Source organism: Urocitellus parryii, chromosome 13 (assembly GCF_045843805.1).
Source record: "Urocitellus parryii isolate mUroPar1 chromosome 13, mUroPar1.hap1, whole genome shotgun sequence".
In the NCBI taxonomy this organism is placed as follows: domain Eukaryota; kingdom Metazoa; phylum Chordata; class Mammalia; order Rodentia; family Sciuridae; genus Urocitellus; species Urocitellus parryii.
The window spans coordinates 34,953,208-34,977,766 of NC_135543.1; the positions used below are offsets into that span (position 1 = coordinate 34,953,208).

At 39.7% G+C, this 24,559-nt stretch overlaps 1 protein-coding gene across 5 annotated transcripts in view; it reads right to left on the minus strand.

The window, feature by feature from the left end:
- Positions 1–12,724: 12,724 nt before the first annotated feature.
- Kiaa1328 (KIAA1328 ortholog) overlaps positions 12,725–24,559 on the minus strand; it is a 257,338-nt gene continuing 245,503 nt past the window's right edge. For all 5 annotated transcript variants that reach the window (XM_026400047.2, XM_026400048.2, XM_026400050.2 and 2 more), the window contains one exon: positions 12,725–15,296. In XM_026400047.2, the coding sequence (XP_026255832.1) occupies positions 15,086–15,296 (211 nt within the window). In that variant the 3' untranslated portion in view covers positions 12,725–15,085. The remainder of the gene's footprint in view (positions 15,297–24,559) is intronic.

Sequence of the window (24,559 nt, forward strand, 5' to 3'; positions counted from 1 at the left end):
ATCACTTAGGATAAAAAGGTCATGTTAACCATCTCTGATTGAGATGTGAACATGCCTCTTGTCTTCAGAGTCTCCAAAGTGACTCACTCACCTTTGCCATCACCTCTCAGCCTTCCCTCTTCCTGGGGCCAAACTTTGGGGGCCATGGTCATCAGGGTGGCAGAGAATCAGGAGACCAGGGCTGCCATTCTAGTCTCCCTTCAATTCTCTGCTTTCTTCTTGGAGACCAGAGAGGGGCTTCATAAGCAAGGCCACTGTGAGTCATTTTCACTCTGGACAGGCAAGATGTGGGCTCCTGGCAGCCCATATAACAGACATGAGGGCCACTTGGCAGACCCAATATACCTGCCCAACTCCTCCCTGTACTCTAGTCCTGCTCAGGACCTTGGATCCCATCGTTGGATTTTCTTTTATTTTCATTTTTGAATGAAAATTGCCTTGGGATGGGGGAGTTTATTTGTTCCCTAACTTGCTCCACCAATATTTATGGTGTATGTACCCAAATATCAGCACTGTACTAAGAATTAGAGATGAAGAGATGAAGACAGCGCACAAGAATCCACCTTTTGGGCACAGTACAAGGTATGTTATGGTGTCATCTCTAATACTGAAAGTAATTCCACAAGGTTCTGCCATCAACTTCCTTTTACTGATGAAAAATCAGGTTGGACAAGGTAGGTAACTTGCCCTAAATCACACTGCAAGAAAGTAATGGAGCCAGAAAAAAAAATCAGCTGTACCCATTGCCCCATATGAGATTCCTGACAAAAGACAATTCATCGCAGAATAGAATGATAGAATGTGCAGGAGCCCGGGCAGCCCAGAGGAGGGTAAACAAATGGGGAGGACGAGACACCTGGGCCAGTGTTGGAGGGTGAGCAGGTAGGTGGTAAGTAGACTTGAGGGTGGAGCATGTGGAGGAACAAAGGACTCCAGACTGTCTGTAGAAATGCAGGATGTCATAGCTGGGAAGGGATTTTGCTGGGGGAAAGTACAGGGCTTGTTTAAAACCAGTCCACTAATGGATCAATCATCACCAACCATCCCAGTTTTCTTCCTGACAGCCCTGGCCCCTTGGTGCAGATGAACTGAAATGGAGTGCAGAGTCCCATGGTGAAGAGCAGAGCTGGGAGTTGAGCCCAGGTCCTCCTGATGGCAGATCTTGAGTTGAGAGTCACCGTATTACCGTGTAAGAGGCTCCCTATTGTGGGTCCATGTATGATTTGTGTCTCAAAAGCCCGGTTGCATTTTCAAGCCCCGAATAAAAGTACACAGCCTAAGTGCAGGACAGAGAGTAGGGTCAAGCCTGTCCTGGAAACTTGGTTTCCTCCTCTGCAGAGTGAGAAGCTGTCTTGACTCTCAAAGACTTGGCCCAATTCCAGTGCACCTGGAGTTCTCTGCTAAGAGCTGGGAGGGAGAAATGAAGAGAGAGGGCAGAGGAGACATACCATGTGGGTGCTCACAGCCTTACCCTGCAGATTAGACTCACTCTGAATGAGAGGACTAAGCACAGTGCTTCACCCACCATTTTATTCTGCTCTTGATTCTGGGTAGAAGACACTTGCTGCCTTGCCCTGTGTGCTGTGATCTTAGTGGAGAAACTTGTGACCTTAGCACTCTGGGCTCAAGGCATCCATCCTTTTAATCAATCAAGAACTGCTTGAGCATTAATGTCAGTGCCTGGCACAGAATAGATGCTTGATGATGTTAACTGACTGCATGAGAAGAATTGAAATTGGGGGGATGCTGTCCATGAGCCCCTTCTGAAGTAACCATGCCTGGCATATCCTTGGCAAGGCCCTTCTGTTCCACTTTGCCCCAATTAAGAATAGGAATCAAAAGCAATCTGGGTGGTTCTGGTCTTCTGCTATTCTGGGAGCTACTGGGAAGATGGACATTGGAGGCGGGGCCTGTTGGGCCCCTGAGAGTTGGCTTATGGGCACAGATCCTCATGCTACTCCAGATTGCTGACCATTCAAATTCTTAAGCCAGAGTCCAAGGTCCATCTACCTCAGAGGACTCTACCTCAAACTGAACATCTATCTTCTGTCCTCCTATTGTTCCCAAAGTGGAGCTCCTTTCAATGGCCCTGGTTCACATGCTGTTCTATGTTGTTCAGAATTTGTAGCTCCATTCTCAGCTGAAGGCCCTGGAGACACAAAGTGAAAGTGAATTGTCTCCTTTCCAGCCCCCCTCCTAGTGCTAGGCTAGTGAAGAGAATAGGGAGGGGCCAGGAGAAGACTAAGGATTTAAATGAAATGTGCCCAGTCATCAATGGATGGGTAAAGGCAGGTGAGAAGCAGTATCTACATAGTTTTTCAAGTATCTCTCACAAGATAGCTACAAGAGACCAAGGGAAAGTTAGTTATTTTAGTGGAGAAACCTGACCACCACCACCCTAACCAGGTGATCAAAATTATCATTAAGAATCTAACAAAGCTACCAAGGATCCTTGTTCTGATGCACTGAGGACACTGCACCACTTATTGCAAATGCATAACCTGAATCTAATCATTGGGAAACATCAGGCAAACCCAAACTGGTAACAGACTATAAAATAAATGACTTGTATTCATCTAAAGAAAAATGACAACCAACTGCAACTTGTGATCCTGGATTGGATTCTTGGCTAGAATTTTTTTGTTGTTTTGTTGTTTGTCAGGGATATTAATTAGTACAATCTTTGACAAAATGTAAATAAGATCAAAAGGTTAGATTAGCTAATGGCGCCATCTTAGTATTAACTTCCTGATTTTGATCATTGTACTGTGGTTATGTAAGAGCCTATCCTTATTTTCGGGAAATACATGCTGAAAGAGAAGCTTAGGCCTGCAATTAATTTCAAATATTTTGAGGAAAAAAAGTAATTGTATGAGTGTTTGTGTGAGAAACAGTGAATGACAGAGCAAATGAATTAAAATGTTCACTTCAGGGCACATGGGTGCAAGCTGCAGGTATTCTTTGTACAGTCTTTTCTCTGAACATTAGCTGGGACAGCCTGGGGACAGCTATCAGTCAACTGGATCAAGAATTTTAGGGATAACCTCCAGGTCACATGCTGAGTGACCCAAAAAGTGAAACCCCAAACTCAGACATAAGGTGCTTATGTCCTGAACAGTGTGATGAGGATACTGGAGGATACTGTTTTTGTTTTTTGTTTTTTTTTTTCTGTGACCAAGGAAACACTAACTAGCCCTGGCTCAGAAAGGATGGGAATGTCCATCTCACCCCTCTCTCCCAGGAGCCAAAGAAAACTATTTCAGCAGTAATTCTGTCAGAAGAGAGAAGGCACAGATGTGAAGGTGGGGAGTGGAGTCTGGGGTAGAGAGGGAAGAAAGAAGTGTGGCGAGCTACCCATAGGCACCCCAATGAAGGATGAAGATCATGTAGACCACAGTTCAGAGGTCCCAGCTCTTGGTTGTTCCTGCTGGAATCTAGAGAATCACAGGGGTCTCCAGAAGCCAAGACCTTGCATGGGTCAATGAAGTTACATCTGGTGGGAGAAACAGGGGTAGATGGCACTCTGAAATTGGGATGTGGCAGTGTGGGCTGCCCTACTGGAAGCACTGTCTAAGGTGGTGGCAGTCAGCAGGGAAGCAGCAATGGTTGGGAGTGGGTAGGCCCAGTTCTTCTCGGATGTCATGGGATCTCCTGCTTTCTCCATGCTTCAAAAGGGCTTGCTGCCCCTTGCCAGCCTTCAGATACACCATGAGAGCACAGCAAGTGTATAATGTCCTGTGCAGCTGTCTACCCAGAAGGTACATGGACATCTTTCATCTGACCACCATATAGACTGTGAGCCAGGCAGGGCAAAGCCAGGTGGATTATGCATGCTATCAACATTGTGCAGATAGCGACTGCAGATAGATAGTTTGGACTGGTGAAGGAAACTGGACAGTGACACACAGTTATACTAGCAGAGCAAGGACTTGAACCTAGGCCTCTGATGGGCACCAAGGAAGCTATGCATTCTATGCAGGTTTCTTCCCACTGGGACCCACTGCTCTTCAAGGTTTAAATACCAAAATTATCTTTCAAGGCTGTTCATGAGCTCACTCACCTTAAGGGTCCTTGTCTCTATGCCTTTAAACTACTGTTCCTCTGCATGGGAAGGGGTTGCTATTCGGATTTCTCATTGTATTTATTCCAGGAAATTCTACTTGCAGTTCAACTTGACTTTCTGCCTTGCTGTAACATATGCTGCTGGAAGTTAGGAACTGTGTCATTGCACTTGACCAAACACATTTTAGATAGTGAGAAAATTCTTCGGTGCTCACTCAAGCCCAATGATTTCTGAATTTTTTTGGATCAAAGATCCCTTGAGAATTTGATGAAAACTCTGAATCTTATGGTCCAGGTCAGTTCCCAGGTGAGCAGTGAGGGAGGTGAGAGAACTCTATGAAGACAGCACTTCACCCAGACTGATGCTTCAGGCACAGATTTGTCATCATGGAGAGACAGTTTTTTTTTTTTTTAAACAACCAGAGCCCTACTTTGACACCTGACCCTGGATAGGTTGTGACAGAAGGCCACTAAGATCTCTGGCTCCATTTATCAGCTCAAAGCATGGGTGGGAGGCTGAGGGGATGCTATGCCAGCCAGGTGTGCCCCTGGCATGGCTTCTCCTCCCATCTGGAGCACAAGCCCACTAAGAGGTAGGAGTTCTGCTTGACACCGTGCTCCCAAGAACCTTCTCACTCTCAGCACTGTTCAACTTTTTCCTCCAACACAGTAAATCTTCTTGTATTATTCTCCAACTTGATGTAGTAAGCTGTGTCATTTTGAGAAGAAATACATATTGGTATATTAGAGGAATCATGGATCTCCTCATTCATGCTTAGAAAAAAATTTATTACAATGTAAGAAAGTCTGAATAGCATGAATTTATTATAATGATTTAACACTCTAGTACTTGAGTTAAAAATGCCCCACCATAAATAACTGTCCTCGGAAAACATAGCAAATTTACACAGTTTACTATTTCCCAATGTTATATAAATCCAACAAGTTTAAATCACTTGTAGCTGGGAGGAGAACGTGGAAAATGCGCTGTAAAGTTCATCCCATCTTACCTGGCAGCAGCAAGACGGCCCATCTTTCCTTCCTCTGGCTCCTGCATCTCAGCACTGGACTGAGGGGATTTAAAAGTGGATAGAGGATAGTGGGAGAAGGGCAAGGTGGGGTGGCACCTGGAAGAATCAAGGAGGGGCAACCACAGTTTCCTAACAGGGGAAGGGCAACAGGGCACTCTTGCAGAGGTCAGGTCGTGGCTGTGTGATGGTGCCACAGAGGTGTCAGCCAAGGCTGTCTAACTGGGGATTCAGGGGAGTAAGAGAACAGTTCTGATGCCCTGTCTGCCTTTCACACGGGGTCAGGTCTTTGGCTTCTTCTATTTTCTCCCACACACTAACACTGCTTCTTGCTCCTGGGCCTTCTGGTTTCTCTGGGTTCTAAGCAGCCCCTCTGGCTTTCCTGGACACCCTGGCAGCCCCACTTTCATGGGCACTTTGACAGCATCATTCTGATTTTTTTCTGGTCTAGTTCCTAGGGCTATCAGCAGTCCAGGTACCAAATCCATAAGGTAGAATTATCACCTTCACTTTTACAAGTGATTTTATAAATTATTATATCTGAGGTTCAGAAGGTCTAAGTAACTTTGCCTAAATTTCCACAGCTCACAAGTGGTGAGACTGGGTTCTCCAAGGGGATTATATGTTGGTTTGGACACTTAGCATTCTAGTAGGAAAAACAAACCATGCACAAAACAATATGGCACCAAGTGAAGCAGGCCTTACAAGGCCCTACATGGTATTATTGGACCCAGGAGTATACAAAGCCTGAGAGGCTAGAAAAATATCATGCAGGTGGTGACAATTAAGTCTGGAAAAATTCACCCTGGAGAGAGGAACCTGGAAAAATCACACAAGCAGGAAAGAGCAGGATGTCTTTGCAGGGTGGGCAGCCTATGGAATGAGGAGCAGAGGGAGTAGAGACGGAGGGAGATGACAAAAGAGAGACAGCCCGAGAGTCCCAAGTATTTCTCTAAGGGATATGCTCTGTGCTCTGTGAGCACTGGGAAGTCCTTTGGTATTTTATGCAGGAAAGTTCCAAATCTTAAATTTGAAAGAGAAAATATAAGTCACTGTGGAGGGAGCAAAAGAGGTGTCCCCAAGCCCCTTCTTTCCCCAGTTGCATCTCAGTATGGCCCTCATTGTCTTCTCTGTTGAGAGCTGTGAGCAGTCTGGGGTGGTTCAAAAAGTACTGGATTTGGGAGCCATAGACATTTCATTTATCCCTTCCCACGCACCCACCTATCTACCTATCTGAAAAAGAATGATTAAGGGCTTACAAGGTGCCAGGAATAATGCTGGGTTCTGAGGAATTATTGATGAATAAGACTTATATCACATTCTGGCCATCTTGAGGCTTCCAATCCAAAGAGGAGTCACATCAGTAAATTCTAGCACAATAAATGCTGTGATAAAGGATGTACAGAGGGCTTAGGATGCTCATAAGGAGGTCAGTTGAAGAACGGTGCTTTTAGGAACTTGCGATGGAAGTTCAGGGTGGCTGGAGCACACTCTGCAGAGAAAGAATGTGGGAAAAGAAGGGGCTGGAGGTCTGAAGACTGCAGTTATCAAGTCACGAAGAGTCCTGAGGACTATGTTCACACGGCCAGAATCTCAAGGGCAAAAGGAAATACACATTCTTCTGGGGTATGACATGATATGATGACCCTGGTAGCTTCTTGGAGAATAAAACTGGAATAGGTGCTTTCATTGAGAGCTTTTTATATTCTGCACTGAGCACTCTCCATATACGAGTTTACTCACCCTTCACAATAGCCCTGAATAAGTAAATTATGATCTCCACTTATTTAAAAAATAAGAGTAAGGGGCTGGTGCTGGGGCTCAGAGGTAGAGTGCTCACCTAGCATGTGTGAGGCACTGGGTTTGATCCTCAGCATCACATAAAAATAAAATAAAGGTATTGTATCCACTCACAACTAAAAAATAAATATTAAAAAAATAAGAGTAAAGCAGAGATGAGCACATGCTCTAGGATGAATCCAGGTCCTTTGGAAAGAAAGACTAATGATGTTCAGGAGAAATGTTAGCAGTGACACAGAGAAGTAGGTAGGTTTGAAAAATAGAAAATGAGCTAGGTCCATGGTGCTTGCCTATAATCTCAGACTCAGGAGGCTGAGGCAGAAAGATAGCAAATTCAAGGCCAGCCTCAGTAAATTACTGTGACCATCTCAAAAGAAAAAATGAAAATGACTGAGGATTATAGTTCATTGCTAGAGTGCCCTTAGGTTCAATCCCTGGTACCACAGTAAAAAAAGAAAAAAGACACAAAATAGAACGTGTCTTGATGCTTTTAGAGATTGTCTGGAAATAGGGAAGACAGGGGAAGAAGGGAATAATGATCCTACCAATCTATGAGTTTGAATTTTACTTCTTAATAGCTGACAAACTTGGCAAATCTTGCTAAGCCTCATTTTTATTATTGGGTGTAAAATAAATCACCTTCATGTATTAGGTGTGTAGTCAATGAAGGGTTTGAGAAGGCTTATAAGAAAAACCCATATATTTAAATAATTTTAAAAATCTATGAAAAGAGGCCCATCTCATAAGGACTGAGGAAGGTGGCACACAGGGCTTTGGTACATGGTAAGAGCTGTTTTCTTCCTGATACTTGCTGGCTTCCATGCCACATGCTTGATGTTTGTCTTCCTGCCTTCCTCATGTGGGGTCTAGGTTTTTGATCTTGTTCTGGGTAATTCTATCATTCTTAGTCACCACCCCACAAAATTTTTCCCTCACCACAAATTCTTCCTGACCATGCCTTTTCTCTTTGTTCTTTAATAGTAGTTCCCAATTTTTGCACATCCTAGGAGCTCCTTTCTTCACACCTACATGCATTCCATGTTGGGAAACAAATTATCAGAGTGCACATGTAGGTTTATGTGCCAGTTCTTACTACGCAGATTCATGTATGTTGCTTGTACAGGCATGCCAACCAGAGACAACCTCTCTGGCCTGCCCAACTTGATTTTACCCCTGACTTTCCAGCACTCCTAGCCAGTCAGCCATCAAGGCCATGAATAGTTTTTTCATTTTTCCCCTTCTTCTTCCATCCTTTACTTTTTTTGCTTTTATGAGACATAATACATTTTATATAATATACTTATTTAAAATACATACCTTAGTCATCTTTAGAGCATTAAATTATGCCACCATCATCACAAGGTTAGGCAATTTTCATCATCCCAAAGAGAAACCCTGTAGACTTTAGGGTTTCTCCATCCCCTCCATTCCCTTAGCCCTAGCTGACCTTTAATTGACTTTCTATCTGGACATGTCATATGAATGACATATGATAATATGTGGTCTTCTACTGGCTTCTTTCATTTAGCTTAGTATTTTTAAGGTTCCTTCATGTTTTTATGTGTATGTCATTCCTTCTGATTGCCAAATAATATTCTAGCATATGGCTGAAACACATTTTTGTTTATCCATTCATTGGTGATGGACATTTGAGTAGTTTCCCTTTCATTTCTCTTGGGTATATATCTAGGTATGGAATTGCTAGGTCATAATTTAACTGTTTCACATTTTTAGCAACTGACAGACTATTTTCCAAAGCAGATTCACATTTTACATTTCCATTGGCTGTGTAAGAAGGCTATCAAAATAAAAAATCTAAAATCTTTCCTTTTACCATTATCATTGCCATTATTGGGGCTGAACATGCTTATCCACTCCACTGGAGTAATTTCTGACCTCTTCCTCTATCACTTGCTGGTCTCCTAGGACCCCCTCTCCAGGCCCTGTTATTTATCTTATCAGTGGCAATCTTGACTTCCTTCAGTATACATTCTCAATCTGGCCAAGTTGATAACAATGCTACAGTTGAGGTCTTTCTCTCCAACTCAGTCCCCAGCATGTGTGTCATATTCTAGGTGTACTTGGTCTATAGCCCATAACTCTCCTTTGGGTGGTTTAATACAAGATCTAGACTTGGGAGGACTATTAGAAAGTTTGATGGTGGTAGTATATCAAATATATACCCTTCTATTTAGGACAATCAGCACAAAACTAAGAGGTGACTGATGGGGTAAAGTAGGAGTGACAAACTTGCAACTTGGCCTGTGGCAATAGGTCATAATTGGAGTCTTTGCCTAAAGTTTCACCTGCTTAGACCAGCATGAAGAGACTTGCGTGTTAGAACAGACATGAGTGCAGAAGAGACAGCTGCAGTCCCCTGGTACAATCACAGCTCTGAGAGTTTCTGGCTGAAGCATGACACTCAATCTCCTCAATCTCTCCAAGCTGTCTCCTCGTCATTGATACCAGGATAATACCATTCACTTCTTAGGGATGCTGGATGAAGTAAATGAAATAAAGTATCTAAAGTCTTTACTTTGTACTTGGTAGGCACTCCGTGTTATTTTCCTTATTTCATCCTAATTGAGAGTGACACTACAGCTAACTAGATTGTTGTTGTTTTTTGCATTATTAGTGATTGAACCGAGGGCCTCATACATGCTAAGCACCGTGCTGTATGTTCAGTCCCCTAAATAGATATTCCTTTACAAATAATTGTAAAATCTTTTATGGCTTTTCATTGCTTGAAGGATAAAATACTTCACTGCCTGATACTTAGCATTCTGCACAATTTGGGCTCAAGCTCTCAGCTTATTTCCATACCTTCTCTACTAGTATCTCATCTCACCTGTTAGCTATGACCTCTTCACCATTTGTTCAAGTCCATCTTGCCTGCCAATGAGTACTCAACTTCTGCACTTTCCCATAAAGTCACCTTCCACTCTGTTTTAGAGACACTCTTTCAAAGTCTATGTCAAACCCCTCTTTCTTCTTTTCCTCTGCCCATAAAACTTAAGTAAATGTAGCCCAGAATCTGCTATCCTGAAACCATAGTACTTATAGCCTGCCACCAGCCACTGGAAAATTCACTGATGGCTCTTATTTTATTGTTATTAAAAATTTAATGGAGTCTTAATAAGATATATCCTACGCTTGTATATTTTATCAAAATGGATTCTACTGTCATGTATAACTAAGAACACCAATTAAAAAAATTCCCAAGTTTGAAGCTTTGTCTTCTATCCAGCATTTGTAGGCCCTCCCCATAACATTATCTCATTGTATTTTATCTATGAGTGCCTACCAAGTGTGAGGTAAAGTCTGTAGACATTTATTTCATTTAATTCACCTAGCAACCCTGGGTGGCATTATCCCTGTGTCATAGATAAGGACATGGCTTGGAGAGGTTGGTGTTTTGCCTCAGCCAAACTGTGAGAGGTATGCACCATCATTCCCATTTTTCAGATGTAGAAACTTACATTCAATGTGGTGACTATTTTGCTTCAGATCGTTCAGTTAATAATTAGTGCTAGTGAGATTTGTACCAGTTGGTTTCATTGCTCATACTGTTAGCCACTTCCCCAGAGGACTCAACAGCATCTAACACGATGCTGAGCCCAGTGGGAGGGGCATTTAACTGACCACAGCACTGATGAGGACCTGAGGACCAGCCTTGAGATCTGGCAGGTCACAGAGTGTGGTTGGTTGCCACACTGGCAATATATGCTAGTGAGCGTTCCTACTGGACTCAAGTACCCACCTACTGGCTTACTTCTACAAAAATAGCTACCATTTCCTCCACCCAAGGGGGGGGGCCTCACCCTCATTTTGGTCTCAGTTTTTTTCAGAAGAGGTTCTTCACTAGGACCATAACAGCCTCATTGTTTAGAGAAGACAATCACATTTGGAGATGTATCTCTTTTCCCTGGGAATATACTTTAGATAGACTTCCCATGTCCTCCACTTCTGAAGTCAGAAAGAAGGTACAGGCAGAGGCGTATAATCCTTGAGGATCACCAACCTTCAGATCTCCTGAGGAACGAATATGTTACCATGGCTCAAGTGGTCTTTGAGGGCTCCCTCCTGAGAGATGGTGGTGAATGCACTGAAAATGCTCATCTTGGAATACCAGATCAGGTAGGTGACATGCTGCAGTGAGGACATCAACCTTGCAGCCAGACCTGACACTGATGGGATGTGGCATCTCAGATAAATCAATTTTTTTCTGAACTGTCTTCATCTGTAAAATGGAAGTAATGGATTACATGGGCTCTAAGATCCAATCCAGCCATAGAATTCTGTGACTAGAACATGATAGATTGATGGTGGAGACAGGCAGAAAAGGCTAGCAGCATTTTCTACCTAGTTTGTATCTTCTCCAAAGTTCAGGAGTTGCTAAAGTGATGACATTGAGAGGTGGAGGCTTAGAGAGGTCATTTAGGCAATCCTCAGTGGGATTAAGGTCCTCAAAAAATAGTCTTCAAGTGGTATCACTATCTTGCTCTTCAATCAGGCATGCCAACCAGAGACAACCTCTCTGGACTTCCCAACTTGATTTTACCCCTGACTTTCCAGCACTCCTAGCCAGCCAGCCATCAAGGCCATGAATAGTTTTTTTCATTTTTCCCTTTCTTCTTCCCTCCTTTTCTTCTTTTGGTTTTATGAGACATAATACATTTTATACATATACTGATTTAAAATATATACTTTAGCCATCTTTAGAGCATTAAGTTATGCCACCATCATCACAAGGTTAGGACAATTTTCATCATCCCAAAGAGAAACCCTGTAGACTTTCGAGTTTCTCCATCCCCTCCATTCCCCTTTCTTCAGAAGACACAGCCTTCTGCCCTTCTGCAGGGTGCAACTTCACCAGACAAGGGAACTGCTCAGTGTCTTGATCCTAGACTTCCCAGCCTCTAGAACTGTGAGAAATAAATTTCTGCTCTTTACAAATTATACAGCTTTGGCACAAATGGATTAAGGCAAGATGCTACCACTTCTGTGTATGTCTATGTGTGTAGTGGAGGTGACAGGGAAGGAAAATGAGCTATGAGGTGAAGCCTGAGAGGTTAAAAGGTTGCACTTCCAAATGGAGCAATGGAACCCTAGGGGCTGAGGAACTGTTGCTTGAACAGCAACTCCACGAAAGCATGTAACTGGTCTTTCATCTATGAAGTTGGTCTTCTGGATGCCAAGTCATTCATCTGAGCATTAAGATCACTCATTCCAGTTTTGTCACTAGACTCAAGGGTAACCTTATGAGAATAGGGGAAAACTTCATGTATTTCATTTTCAGCTTCAGAGCTGGCTGAGTGATGATTCTGCTCTTCCCATCTCTGCTTCTGAGGGATGGAGGCATGACAGGGTCTTTGGCTGTCCAGCTGCATCCATGAGTCTGAACTCAGAACCAGGCATTCCGAGCACACAAACCCTCACACCCGTTCTTCCAGCATATAAAGCTAACTTAGGAAGGACTATGTCTCCTGTCTCTAAGTGCTGTGACATTCTTCCTTGCTGAGCAGCTATGGGTATAGGCACATAAAAGAGTCTTAAAGATGTGTATAGATTGAATCCAGCAACCATGGAACCCATAGGAGGCTTGGTGTCAATGTGATGACATGGCACACAATTTCCTTTCTTCTGCTTGACCACAAGCTCCTGTTGCTTTATCAAGTACTGAGGAAAATATTTTGTTAACCTGGGGCTCAGTTCTTGCTTTCAAGCTGTAGACCACTGATCTGATGAGGGATGTTGAAGGAGATAATTGAGTATTAAAACCACATGGGGAAAACAGCCACAGAGATAATTTATTAGCTTATAATTCCATATATTTATAAACATTTGCCTACATTAAAATAACACACACTGAGTTGAGGATAAAGTGTGAGCTGAGAGGAGTCTGACAGAGCCTCTACCTTTCTTAGCAGACTGCACCCAGCTCTGCTCCCTTAGGGCTCCCCTCCTTCCCACAGTCTCTGGCCAGCAAATCTCCAGGATGAACTTGGTGCTAGAAGCAGAGAGCCAAGTAAAAAGAATGGCTCCACACGGGGAGAGGGTTCTTCTCTCCTCATGACATTCGGGGTGCTCTGAATAAGTTCCACTATGGGGATTGGGTTTGGATCAACACAAATGTGCCTCCTGAAGGCTGACATCAGCAAAACCTTTTTCCTTGATTAACTTTGACTTTCTAACCCAAGCACTTTGGGCCTTAGGGAGTTTTAATGGACTTGCTCTGTCCTTTTCCATTTTACAGACACTGATTGGTTTTTCTCTCATGGGGTGGTGGGTACCGGGGTGGACAATGTGGAAGCACTACATGTAGCACCCTCAATAAATATCCAGTCTTGCTTTGGGGAAACAGTGAGAGGCTGAAAGCAATATCCAACCAGCCACTATTGGGAGACAAACTGGAGGAGGGAAGGTTCTGTTGTTCTAGACCCTCTCTCAGTAGGATAGTCTGCAATTAGATAAGCCTCAAGTTTCTGCATATATACTTCAAAGTAGATTTAAATCAGATTAAAATGTTAACATATATTATGAATTAGTCATGGAGATATTAGATTCTATACAAATCCACATCCTATAATCCTTACACCAACACCAATAAAACGTCTACAGGATAGAGAAAAGCAGCTGGCGGGGGGACTTGGCATAAGACAACTGTCTTGATTGATGCTCTGCTGAAAATCCATCTTTTTCTCTTCAAGTTTCCCATTTAGGGGAGGTTAAAAAGCAATTAAACTCCATTCACTGGCATGTGACTCAAAAAAGCCTTTTGTGATTATGATTCTTCTAAAGGTAAGCAAGCCTCTTACAGAAATAATAATTCTTTCCTTGATCCTCTGGATTCTCTCACTGCAGAGAATAGTAAGGACACCAGGGTTCAAAACAGGTGACTGTATTTAGGCTGATCTAATGGAAAAAGGTACACTTGAGCTGGTCTTGACACATGGGGCAGGGAAATGATAGTTCTGGAAACTTAACTTTGAGAAAATGTCTGAGGGCTTCTCAGTTTGCCAACTACCCATTTCTGTCACACCAAAGAAAGCTCAGTATTCCAAAGGCTTTTTGAAATGGGACAAGACTGATTTGGTTACTTTTATAGGGGTGAACTTTAAAAGGAAATTGGAATCTGCACTGATTTTCAACTTTTCAAGGGAGTAGCTATAATTAGCCAAGGAGGCTGCTCCGCATGGATTTTGTAGACTGAGCACATGCAGGGCCTGGTCCAACTGGGGGTCTTTCATCTTCTTGGAGGGCAAGAGAGGGCTAGAGGAAGCTAATCAGCCTGCAGCAGCTGGATGCCATTCTCCCTTTAGTGCCATCTTCCTTAGATATAACCATGGCAAGTTCACAAGAGCACAAGTAATGGATGAACAAACTTCACACTTAGGTCAACAGGAAATTCCTAGAGCTTGCTTATATTCATCCTGGGAAACTGAAGGGGTACCTGAACATTAATAGGAAAAGTGTTTCAGACTTGTCTGTCCACTTGATTTCCCCAGGTAAATATATGATTTAATGCTTCTTGGATTAAATTCCAATTCCAAGGATTGGCTGGGTGGCTTAATACAAGTTCTAGCCCACTAAGCCTTTTGGTAATGGGACTGGCAGCCACCAGGCTGATGACTACTAAGACTGACTGACACTTGGTCCCCAGTGTTACTTGTGATGGTAGGGGTACCAGCTCCAACTTCAGAATTTATTGACCATACTTAGATAGAGGTGGTGGTGAGAGAAAAGGATGAAGAAGGTAAAAAAAAAAATCTTTCTGAAATTGCTTGTTACAAAGGGCTGCTTTTATATTTGAGGGACCTTAGAGTGGAAAGATTTTCCTCATGTACAAAAGAGAATCAACTTTTCTAGCAGAAGCTTGAGGAGGGAATACTCTTGAAATGATGTTGGCTATGCAATGGTGTCTCTCATGTAGAAAGTACCCTACCTTTTTAATCTCTGTTTGGCTTAGAAAAGATACCATCCCCTGGCCTACCTCCCTTTAGTGTGTTTCTACTGATTGGTCTGATCCAAAACACTGTGGGTTGTTAGAAAGATTTCTATATTCAATATACAACAAGATGCCAGTGAGACAGGTTCCTATAAAAGGAGAGATACAACACTTTGCAATGAAATAATTTAACATCCTAGATTGGTAGGTGAAGAAACCCACAAATTTTGTAGCATGTGCTTTGGAGTCAAATGAAAAATATATCTTCCAGAATTTGATTCTCTTCCAGGTCTTCAGGGGTCCTGCATGCCCCCATCTTCTTCCAGGTTGACTTTTGAGAACTGAGTCGAAAAGCACTGCGATTCCAGGCCACGGGTTCTTTGGAGGTGTGGGGCTGAGGTTTGAGAGCAGAATTTGGACTCAGAGACTGAACCAAATCCAACAGAGATGTCTCATACCTGTAAGACACACAACTCAGTCAGCAAATGATCAGACTATTAGAACATTAGAATACAAGAAGCCCAGGAGAGGTGGGCTGTCTAGGGCAAGCCCATCTTACACAGGTCATATCATGTGTAAGAGGCTTCCTTGGGGGAACTTCAGGGATGGAAAACACCAGAAGGACTTCAAAAAAAAAAGGTCCCTGCTGCCTTGTAAGCTCTTCTGCTGACCCCTAACATTACTTTCTAACTTATGAGGACAGACTATGGAATGGGAAAAGTAATCACAATAACAGTAATGATACAACTTATTGCAAAGAAAGTCCAGGCAGACAGTGGATCTATCCCCTGGAACATATGGGCTTCTCTACCGTCTTGGCAGGGCAGAGAGACTGAGGAATTAATATGTAGGTTTTCCATCACCTGGAATTGATATAATGCTTCCTGTCATATCTGATTGGTCAGAACCAGTCATGTGTCTACCAAAAGGGGAAGGAAATTGGGTATTGGCAAACACTAGCAATGCCTACCCCATGAGAAATGGGTCTTGAACATAATTTGTAATAATTTTCTTATTTTACAGATGAGAAAACTAAGGTCCAGAGAGGTAGACATGAAATGGAGTCATGGTGCAAGTCATTGGCAGAGCCAAGGGGTTTTTAGGAAAATACCTCTTGACTTCCCAGATTAGTGTGTTCGCAATCTTTTCACCATGATAAATAAAAAGTATAACCAAAGTAAAAGGAGAAAATGTTTGTGTCCAACTATATTTTAGTTAAAATAGTACAATTAGTTGTAATCAGGCTATGTTTCCTGCAAAATTCATCTAAAGTACAAATGCTTATCTGTATGGTCCTGCGGTTACCATAAAAATTCCATTTCTCTAGAAGCAACATTTAACCATGGATTACACTGTGGGAGAAGAATCAGAAAGTCTGTGGTAGGCAGGGCTTAGATTTCAGTTCTACCTTTAGTTTATTTCATTTACTAAGTGTATTGACCATACTTTTACTATCAGAAGAGACCAAATAATTTGGAAGATTAAAAAGCAACAAACCTTATTTTAAAAAGGAAAGTTTGAAAATCACCCAATTTAACACAAGAATTACATATGACATAAAGGAAAATGAAAATGAATTTCTATGGAATTTTGCACTAAACATCAGAAAAGAACAGTGTCTTTATCAGATTATGTTCTGTGAGCAGTGTGCTTTAGTTTATTGAGGTGATATGTGATAGGCAGCTATAACGTTGATCAGTTTTGGTCTTACCCTGCTGAAAGTGTTTGATGTTTGAAGAATTTAAAGGGATATATCATTTATTCAGATCCATAAAATAACCCTCTTTGAAACACCTGGCCTATCTTAGCCATGAGCATTAACTATGTTGCTTCTGTTCCTCACAGAGCCAGCCTTGTGAGTTTCCTGGGCACAGAGGCTGACTTCAACAGCTTCATTGTGAACAGTGATAAGCGGAAGGCTTATCTCATCTGCTTTACCAATCCTATTCTGACCAGGCTGTGGAGACATTAATTCTATTCTCCTAGAGCTCTTTCTAGTTTTCTTTGCCTCTGAGCTAGAAAGATCTATGTGATAAAACCCAAGATGTAGTAGCCTTTGCTGATTTGACTTGTCCTCATGCTCCCATCTTAAGAAAGGGCTAGTCTGAGATGATGTACAAGAATAGCCTGGACATAAGTAACTGATTTCATGGTCTATTCCATAGGCTGTACTCCATGGGAAGCTAACCATGATTCCGGAGTTCCCCTCTCCCACTCCTTTTTTGATCTTTTGTGATTTTAGTAGACCTTCTCTGACTGCTATTCTAGATCACCAACACCTTTCTTGCCTTTTAATTGATGGAATGTCCCGGGACTCAATCCTTAGCTCTCATATCTAAGTGATCCTGTCTACTCTTGTGGCCTTTCTTAATATCTATAGGTCAATAATTTCCAAATGTTTAGGCATAACATTGACCTTGCCCCTGAGTTCCAGACTCATACTCAACTGCTACTCATATCTCAACTTAGATGTATAAAAGACATCTCAAGCTACCCAAAACAGAACTCTTATTTTTTTTCTGCAAATTCTAGTCTCCATCAATCCACTTACTCAGATTAAAAACCTGCTATTGCCCTTGATTATTACCTCTGAGCCTTGGCTTGTGTTGTACCTTCTGCTTAGGCAGTTCTTTTAAATTGTGATTATTCTGTCTGTCCATTAATGTTTTTATTTAAATGTCACCTTCTCAAAGAAGGCCTTCATTAGTCACTTTATCCAAAATAACTATCACTTGATAGTCAAGTTACTGATTTATGGTATTTAACTTTCTTTATATCACTCAGTATTATTTAGAATGTTATGTGCATATATCTTTATACAAATATTTATTTAATATTAATTGCCTATCTCCCTTACTAGTATAGTGGGCTTCATAAGGGTAGGGTAATTATTTTGTTTATTGCTGCTATCTCTAGTGAGAAGTAAAGGTATCTGTTGCAAGGCAGGTGTTACATATTTGTTGAAGAAATGAGCAGTCTCATGGTTTAAGTTTTAGTAGTTTCTTCCCTAGGCAACTTTTAAAATCTTTGGACAAATAGTCTTTGAGAAATTCATAATGTATTTCAAACATTATGAAAAGTATTTTTCATCCATAATTTCTTCTACACAGTTTCTATAAATTACTTTTCCACTTAATATGTTGGGACTATTTTTCCATAGCAATATTTTACATTATTTTTAATGATTTCAGATTATTTCATCTTCTGGATACACTTTAGTGTCTTTAACCAATTCCCTATTAAAGAGTACTTAATTAAACTCAAAGTCTTTTGAAATGTAATAAAGCATATCTCTTATTCCTTCAGTCAATGCTCAAAATGTACTCCATATACTAACTTTAAGTGAGTGTTAAACATTTTTTTTATTCTGTATTTCCACTTTTCACTATTTATCCTAAACAGATGGCCTTGCTTCCCACTTCAGGGAAAGTAGAGGCCATCAAAGAGACACTGTTTCAACACTATCAAATTTGCAAGTCTTTCAGTACTCATGCTTTTCTCCTTTTACAGTGAAGAACTTAATCCAGGGCTGGGGCTGGGGCTCAGTGGCAGAGCACTTGCATAGCATGAGTGAGGCACTGGGATCAATCCTTGGTAACACATACAAAAATAAATGCTGTCCATCTACATTTTTTTTTTAAAGAACTTAATCCATCTGTACTTCTTAGGAATATTTTATTTTTGATTAGCTACTCAAGAACTTATTTTACTCTCATTTTGTTGTTATCTCAAAAAAGAGAAGAAATAAATATGTGTCATTTTAATCATTTTATCTAGGAAATATATTTTCAATGAGGTTCTATATTTTCCTTTAGGCTTATTATTAGGAATTTTCTAAATCTTTTCATTGCTATTATGAATGAAACTACCTATAGGTAGACTGTTTCAACTATTTGGAAATATTGTAAATGCTACTATTGGTATTAATTTCACTTTCCAGTTTTCACTGTTGGTATACAGGAACATGATCACATTTTGTATGCTGGCCTTTTATCCTGCAACCCTTCTACACTTGCTTAGTTTTAAGAGGCTTGTGTAGAGTCCATAGGCTTTCTAAATAGATAATCATTTCATCTTCGAACAGGGACAGTTCAGTATTTCTTTACAGCAAGTCTGCTGGATGATGGATTCTCTTAGTTTTTTTTTTTCATCTGAGAATGTAATTAATTCACCTTTATTCCTCAAAGATACTTTCACTGGCTTGATAGTTCTTTCAACTCTTTAAAACTATTGTACATCATTCTATTCCCCAGGTTTCTGATGAGAAACACAGTCATTCAAATCATTGTTCTTCTATGTGCTGTCAATTTTCTCTGGCAACTTCCAGTATTTTTTCTACTTTTTAATTTTCAGACATTTAATTATGATGTTTGGAATGGATTTCTTTTGAGTTATCTTGTTTGAACTTGCTGAGCTTCTTAAATCTTCTTTCACCAGATGTGAGAAATTTTCTTCTAGTGCTTTTTTCCCCCTACTTAATGCTCTTTCTTCTCTTTCTGATATTCTTTCACAGGTCCCTGGGGTTTTGTTTCTTTTCTTTTTTTTTAATTTTCCTTTGTGTTGTTCAGAGTGGATAGTCTCTATTGATTTACCCACATACTCACTGACTTTTTTCTCTGTCATTCTTATTTTGCTTTTGAGCCCATCCGGTGAATTTTTATTTCAGTTATTTTATGTTTTTGGTTCTAAAATAAGCATTTGATTCTTCTTTATCTCTTCTATTACTATGCTAAAACTTTATATCTTTTGATACAATCTAAAGAATGTTTGCCCTTACTTCATGAAGCATAGTTACAAGTTGCTTTAAAGTTGTCTGTATTTCAGTATTACTGAATTCTTTGGTTTGGCATTCATAGATTATCTTTTTCCTTGTAAGCTGAGATGTTCAATATTCTACATATGCTGAGTAAATCTGGACTGTATCCTGGACATTTTTAATGTCATGCTACGAGACTCTGGATTTTATTTAAATTCTAAGAAGAATGTTGATTTTGTTGTGTTCAACCAGAATTGATAAATTTCAACCTGTCTTCTTTGAGGCACTGTTAAACAGTTAAATTTTAAAAGCACTTTCAGGCTATTTGGATCAGTCCTGTATGTGTCTCACCCAGTAGACAGTATAGGCCCTAGGTAGTGATAAATTCTATATCTTAGTTCTTAAAGTCTGTGAGAATTAAGAATGGGAACCAGAATTCAAAAAAATCATAAAAGACCAAGTAGTACATATTTTAGGCTTTGCTGGACAAGAGGCAAATTCATGAGAGGATATAATTAAAAAATATTTTTTGTAGTTGTAGATGATAGCCTTTATTTTTATGTGGTGCTAAGGATCGAACACAGTGCTTCACATATGCACTAGGCAAGAGCTCTGCCACTGAGCTACAGCCCCAACAAAGATATGCTTAATTAATAAAGGAAAGAATATATTTCATAACATTTTGTCAACAAAAATGTCGACAAAAAACATTTTTGTTGACAAAATGTTAAAGAATAATAATCAAATACATAGTTTAAAAATTTAGGTCTGAGAAAAGTGGAAATTTAGGGGAGAGTGGGCAGAATATTTCTCTTATCTGGGGTTCAAACTTAATGATCACTGCCATCCAAATTGAAAATGTTCACCTGTTAATGCTGAACTATAATAAGAAGTTTATATATTTTATCTATGAAAAATGTCTTTTCATACAGATAGCTCATGTCAAATATAGTTATTAGTACATAAGTATAAGATTTTAGGTGAACATTTGTAGAATTATACTAGATTTTTCTGCTGATGTTCCTTTTAGTTTGTCATTACATGGCAAATTAATCACTTTCAATTGATAGTTAGGTAGAAGTTTTAATTGCACAGTGAAATAGAATTTGCAATAGAGAAATTTCCTTTGTCCTTATATTCAGGCCCCAAATCTGTAGTTTGAGCTCAGAAAATATGTCTGCTGCCAGTTTGTGGAGAATAGGGGTCTCACTTCTTGTTTAAACTTCTGACAACTTCTGACAACAGAAGAACATAAAACAGTATGAAACTACCTGTGATTCAGGTAAGGTTAGCTGTCATTGAAAATGACTATCACAGTATAAGTTTATACATAAGCATCGATGTGCCTTGCAATTTTAGGTTGAATTCATTAAGAAACACTAAAGTCTAAAGCAAAAGCTTATTTTCAAGAGTAAGCTTATTTTTAAGTTGTAAGAAACTTTTTTTTCTCAGAAAAATTTCATTCTTAATTCTGAACTTAAAAAAAAATCACAAAAGAACTTTACCACTGCTATGTCACTTGTGACTGTCACAAGTCATGACATTTGTCCTTTATTTCTCACAAAAATTCAAGGAACCAGTGATGGTTAATTCCATGAAAACAAATAAATTTCACCATTGACACTACTGATTCAATAACAAATGTAAATTAAAATGTTTTTCCTCAAAGAAGCTGATGAATAACATAAAGAATAACCATAAACTTTAAATCCCTTACATTTTCACAAGCTTTGTAAATCTGTCTAAACCTTTTTCTTTTGTATCCATAATTTTTCTGTCACCAATTATAATTCATTTCAGCAGATTCCTCTTCAGGTTGTACTGAATTAGTGTTCTGTCAACTTCTTTGAAAATATTCATGCCTGTCATTGTTCCACATAAAACTATTCCTAGAGGAGAAATCTCCAGTCATGGTCACTGACTTGGTACTGACTCAGTATCACTGAACTGAATCTCTAACAGTGCTCAACCCATCAAGAGTGAAGGAGAAACACCTTGAATAATTTTTCTTGTTTTAAATTAACTATCTATGCTCCTCCCAATTTTAGCTTTTTGAACAACTTTATGTATAGATATCAAGAGTACTCTCTTTTTGTAGTTCTCTCCTATTTAGTACTCTGTCCTGCAAACACCAGCAGTTTTGGCCTCTTGAGATTTCCAACTCTGCCTCCTTAAGTCAATGAACTGCTTTGGCTCCACAGAAGTTCCTGAGATGCTGTCCAAGAGTGTCACTGTATTGCTAATTTCATTTGTTTCTCCTCTTTCAGGGATAACTGACATGTGCATTTAATGTACAATGTGCAAAAACAGTTTCATATATGTTGTTTTTAGTCATTTCAAATGGTGGAAGGATAAATACAATCCCTGTTATTTCATTTTCTTTGAAAGAGGGAGTACTCCAATAAAGATCTTAATTTGAAAACATGCTTTAAGAACATGCTTTCCTGATACTTAAGAAAAATGCCAAAAACATGTTGGAGAAAAGATAGCCTTTTTAACAAATGGTACTAGGATAACTGGACATCCCTATGTAGAAGAATGAAACAAGGTTCTTATTTTTCACCCTGCACCTTCTTGGAGGATCTTCATCATTCCATCATCCCCTCTTCAAATTCACATTTTCTCTTTTAACTGAATCATTACCATCAGCGTTCAAACATGCTTTAATATCTTTTAATATTTAAAAATATCTGTCCTTAAAGGTCTTCCTTAGAAAGAAATTACAGCTAATAAATTCAGGGGGAACAACAATAGAAAAAAAATCATCATTTTGCAACCCCTGATCTAGTCAACAATCATCAATGGCTGCCAAAACCATTAAGTGAAAGGTTGATGGGGACCTTTATAATAGATGGATCAGGATGACATCATCTAAGTCCACTGATTTATCTTAAAACTACTAAAAGTAGGGACAACTAATAATTATCTTCTTCCTGATATGCTACAACAGAAAGTACACAGCATCACCTATGAAGGATTCTTGCCTTAGAACAATTAAACTTTAACCTAATCAAATCACTAGCTCTAATTGCCAATTTACATGAAATTCAAAGTACAGAGGAATAGTCTAAATGACATCTCAAGGATACAACCAGCCAAGAACCAGAAATTCTATGACAAATGATTAGTTATTTCAACAAATAAATGACATTAAAAAGGAAGAAAAAGTGGTAATAGATTAAAATAATTTTTTTGATCTATCAACCAAATGCAATAGGTACATAGTGATGCAAACAATAGCAATGGCAAATATATACTTTGAAACAAGGAAAACTGAGAAGATAAATAGGTAGTTAATATTAAGGAATTTTACTTTGTTGGAATAATGGTATTATGGTTATAAGTTAAAAAAATCTTGTTAGAAATACATACTGAAGTATTTTTTGGGAAAATGGTATGATATCTGGAATTTGATTTAAAATATTCATCAAAGAAAAAAGTTTGGGGGAAGATTATAAGAATGGCAGAACCGAAGACTTTTGAAACTCTGTGAAACCTATAGATCCATTAAATTCTCTCCACTTTTTGCATGTGTTTGAAAACTTTGAAAATACAAATTAAAAAGAAATCTCTTAAAACACAACACCCATTAGCTTCCACCCTAACTTGTTTCTCTTTATAGCAAGCTTTCTAAAGCAGTAGCATGCATTAACTCTGTTTTTCACCCTTATTCAGTCTGCAACTGCTTGAATCTGGTTTTCTCTGGATCATTTTCCTGAACCTGTTCTTCTTAAGAGTCACAAAATAACCTCTTTGGGTAAACCCAATGGACAGTTGAATTGTTTTGACCTCTCACACATATTCTATAGAAGTGACCCTGTCTGCTTCCTGGAAACACTTGTCTCTCTGCTCTTGGTTTCCGTGACATTACAACCTCCTCCATTTCGTCTTGCTTTGGGCCATCCCTCAACGATATTGCCTTTGCTTGGTGTTCTTCTATCTAACCTAAATATACTGGCATTCCTGTGTACTTAGCTCAGAGGTCTTTTCTCTTTGAGATCTCAGTATTACATAGCATCTCTGTGCCAGTTCTCAAATTTCTATCTTTAGCCCAAGCTTCGAAATCTAATCACTTACTTGATTTCTCCACTTGGGTATTTCAAAGCATTTAAAATAACATTTCTTAAGTCTAAGTCTTTACCTTTCCCCACACTTAACTCTTTTCTCATAGCTATATTTTCTTCCTCTTCTATTTTTTCCCATTAAAACAAAACAAAACAAAACAAAATATCTTTCATCCACTCTACTACTGAAACCAAGATCCTTAGAGTCATTTTTGATACCTCCCCTCAGTACTTGTTGGTTCTACATCCTAAATACATTTATAGTATTGATTGTTTGTATCCCATTTCAACCCTTGAGTTCCAGTCATTACCTTCTCTTATCTATACTACCACAATAGACTCAAGAGTTTTAAAATTTTACTCCTGTTCCCCTCCACATAGTAGCCAGAGTGAACTTTAACAAATACAAAATGGATCCTGTCAATCCCCTCCAGAGACATTCAGTTAACAAGGGTAGTGTGGTGGCTAATTTTATGTGTCAACTGGGTGAATATGATGCCCAGTTGTTTGGTCAAACAACACTAGTCTAGATGTTGCTGTGAGAGTATTTTAAAGATGTGGTTATAATCAGTTCACTTGAAGCAAAGCAGATTATCTTTCATAATGTAGATGGGTCTAATCCAATTAGTCGAAGGTCTTAAGAGTTAAGATTGAAGTTTTTTTAATTGTTTTAATTAGTTACACATGACAGCAGAATGCATTTTGGTTCACTGTACACAAATGGAGCACAGCTTTTCATAGCTACGGTAGTATACAATGTAGAGTTGCACCATATGTGCAGTCATACATGTACCTAGGGTAATGATATCCATCTCATTCCACCATCTTTCCTACACCCATGTTCCCTCACCTCCCTCTCCTTTGCCCAATCAAATTTCCTCCATTCTTCCCATCTCTCCCA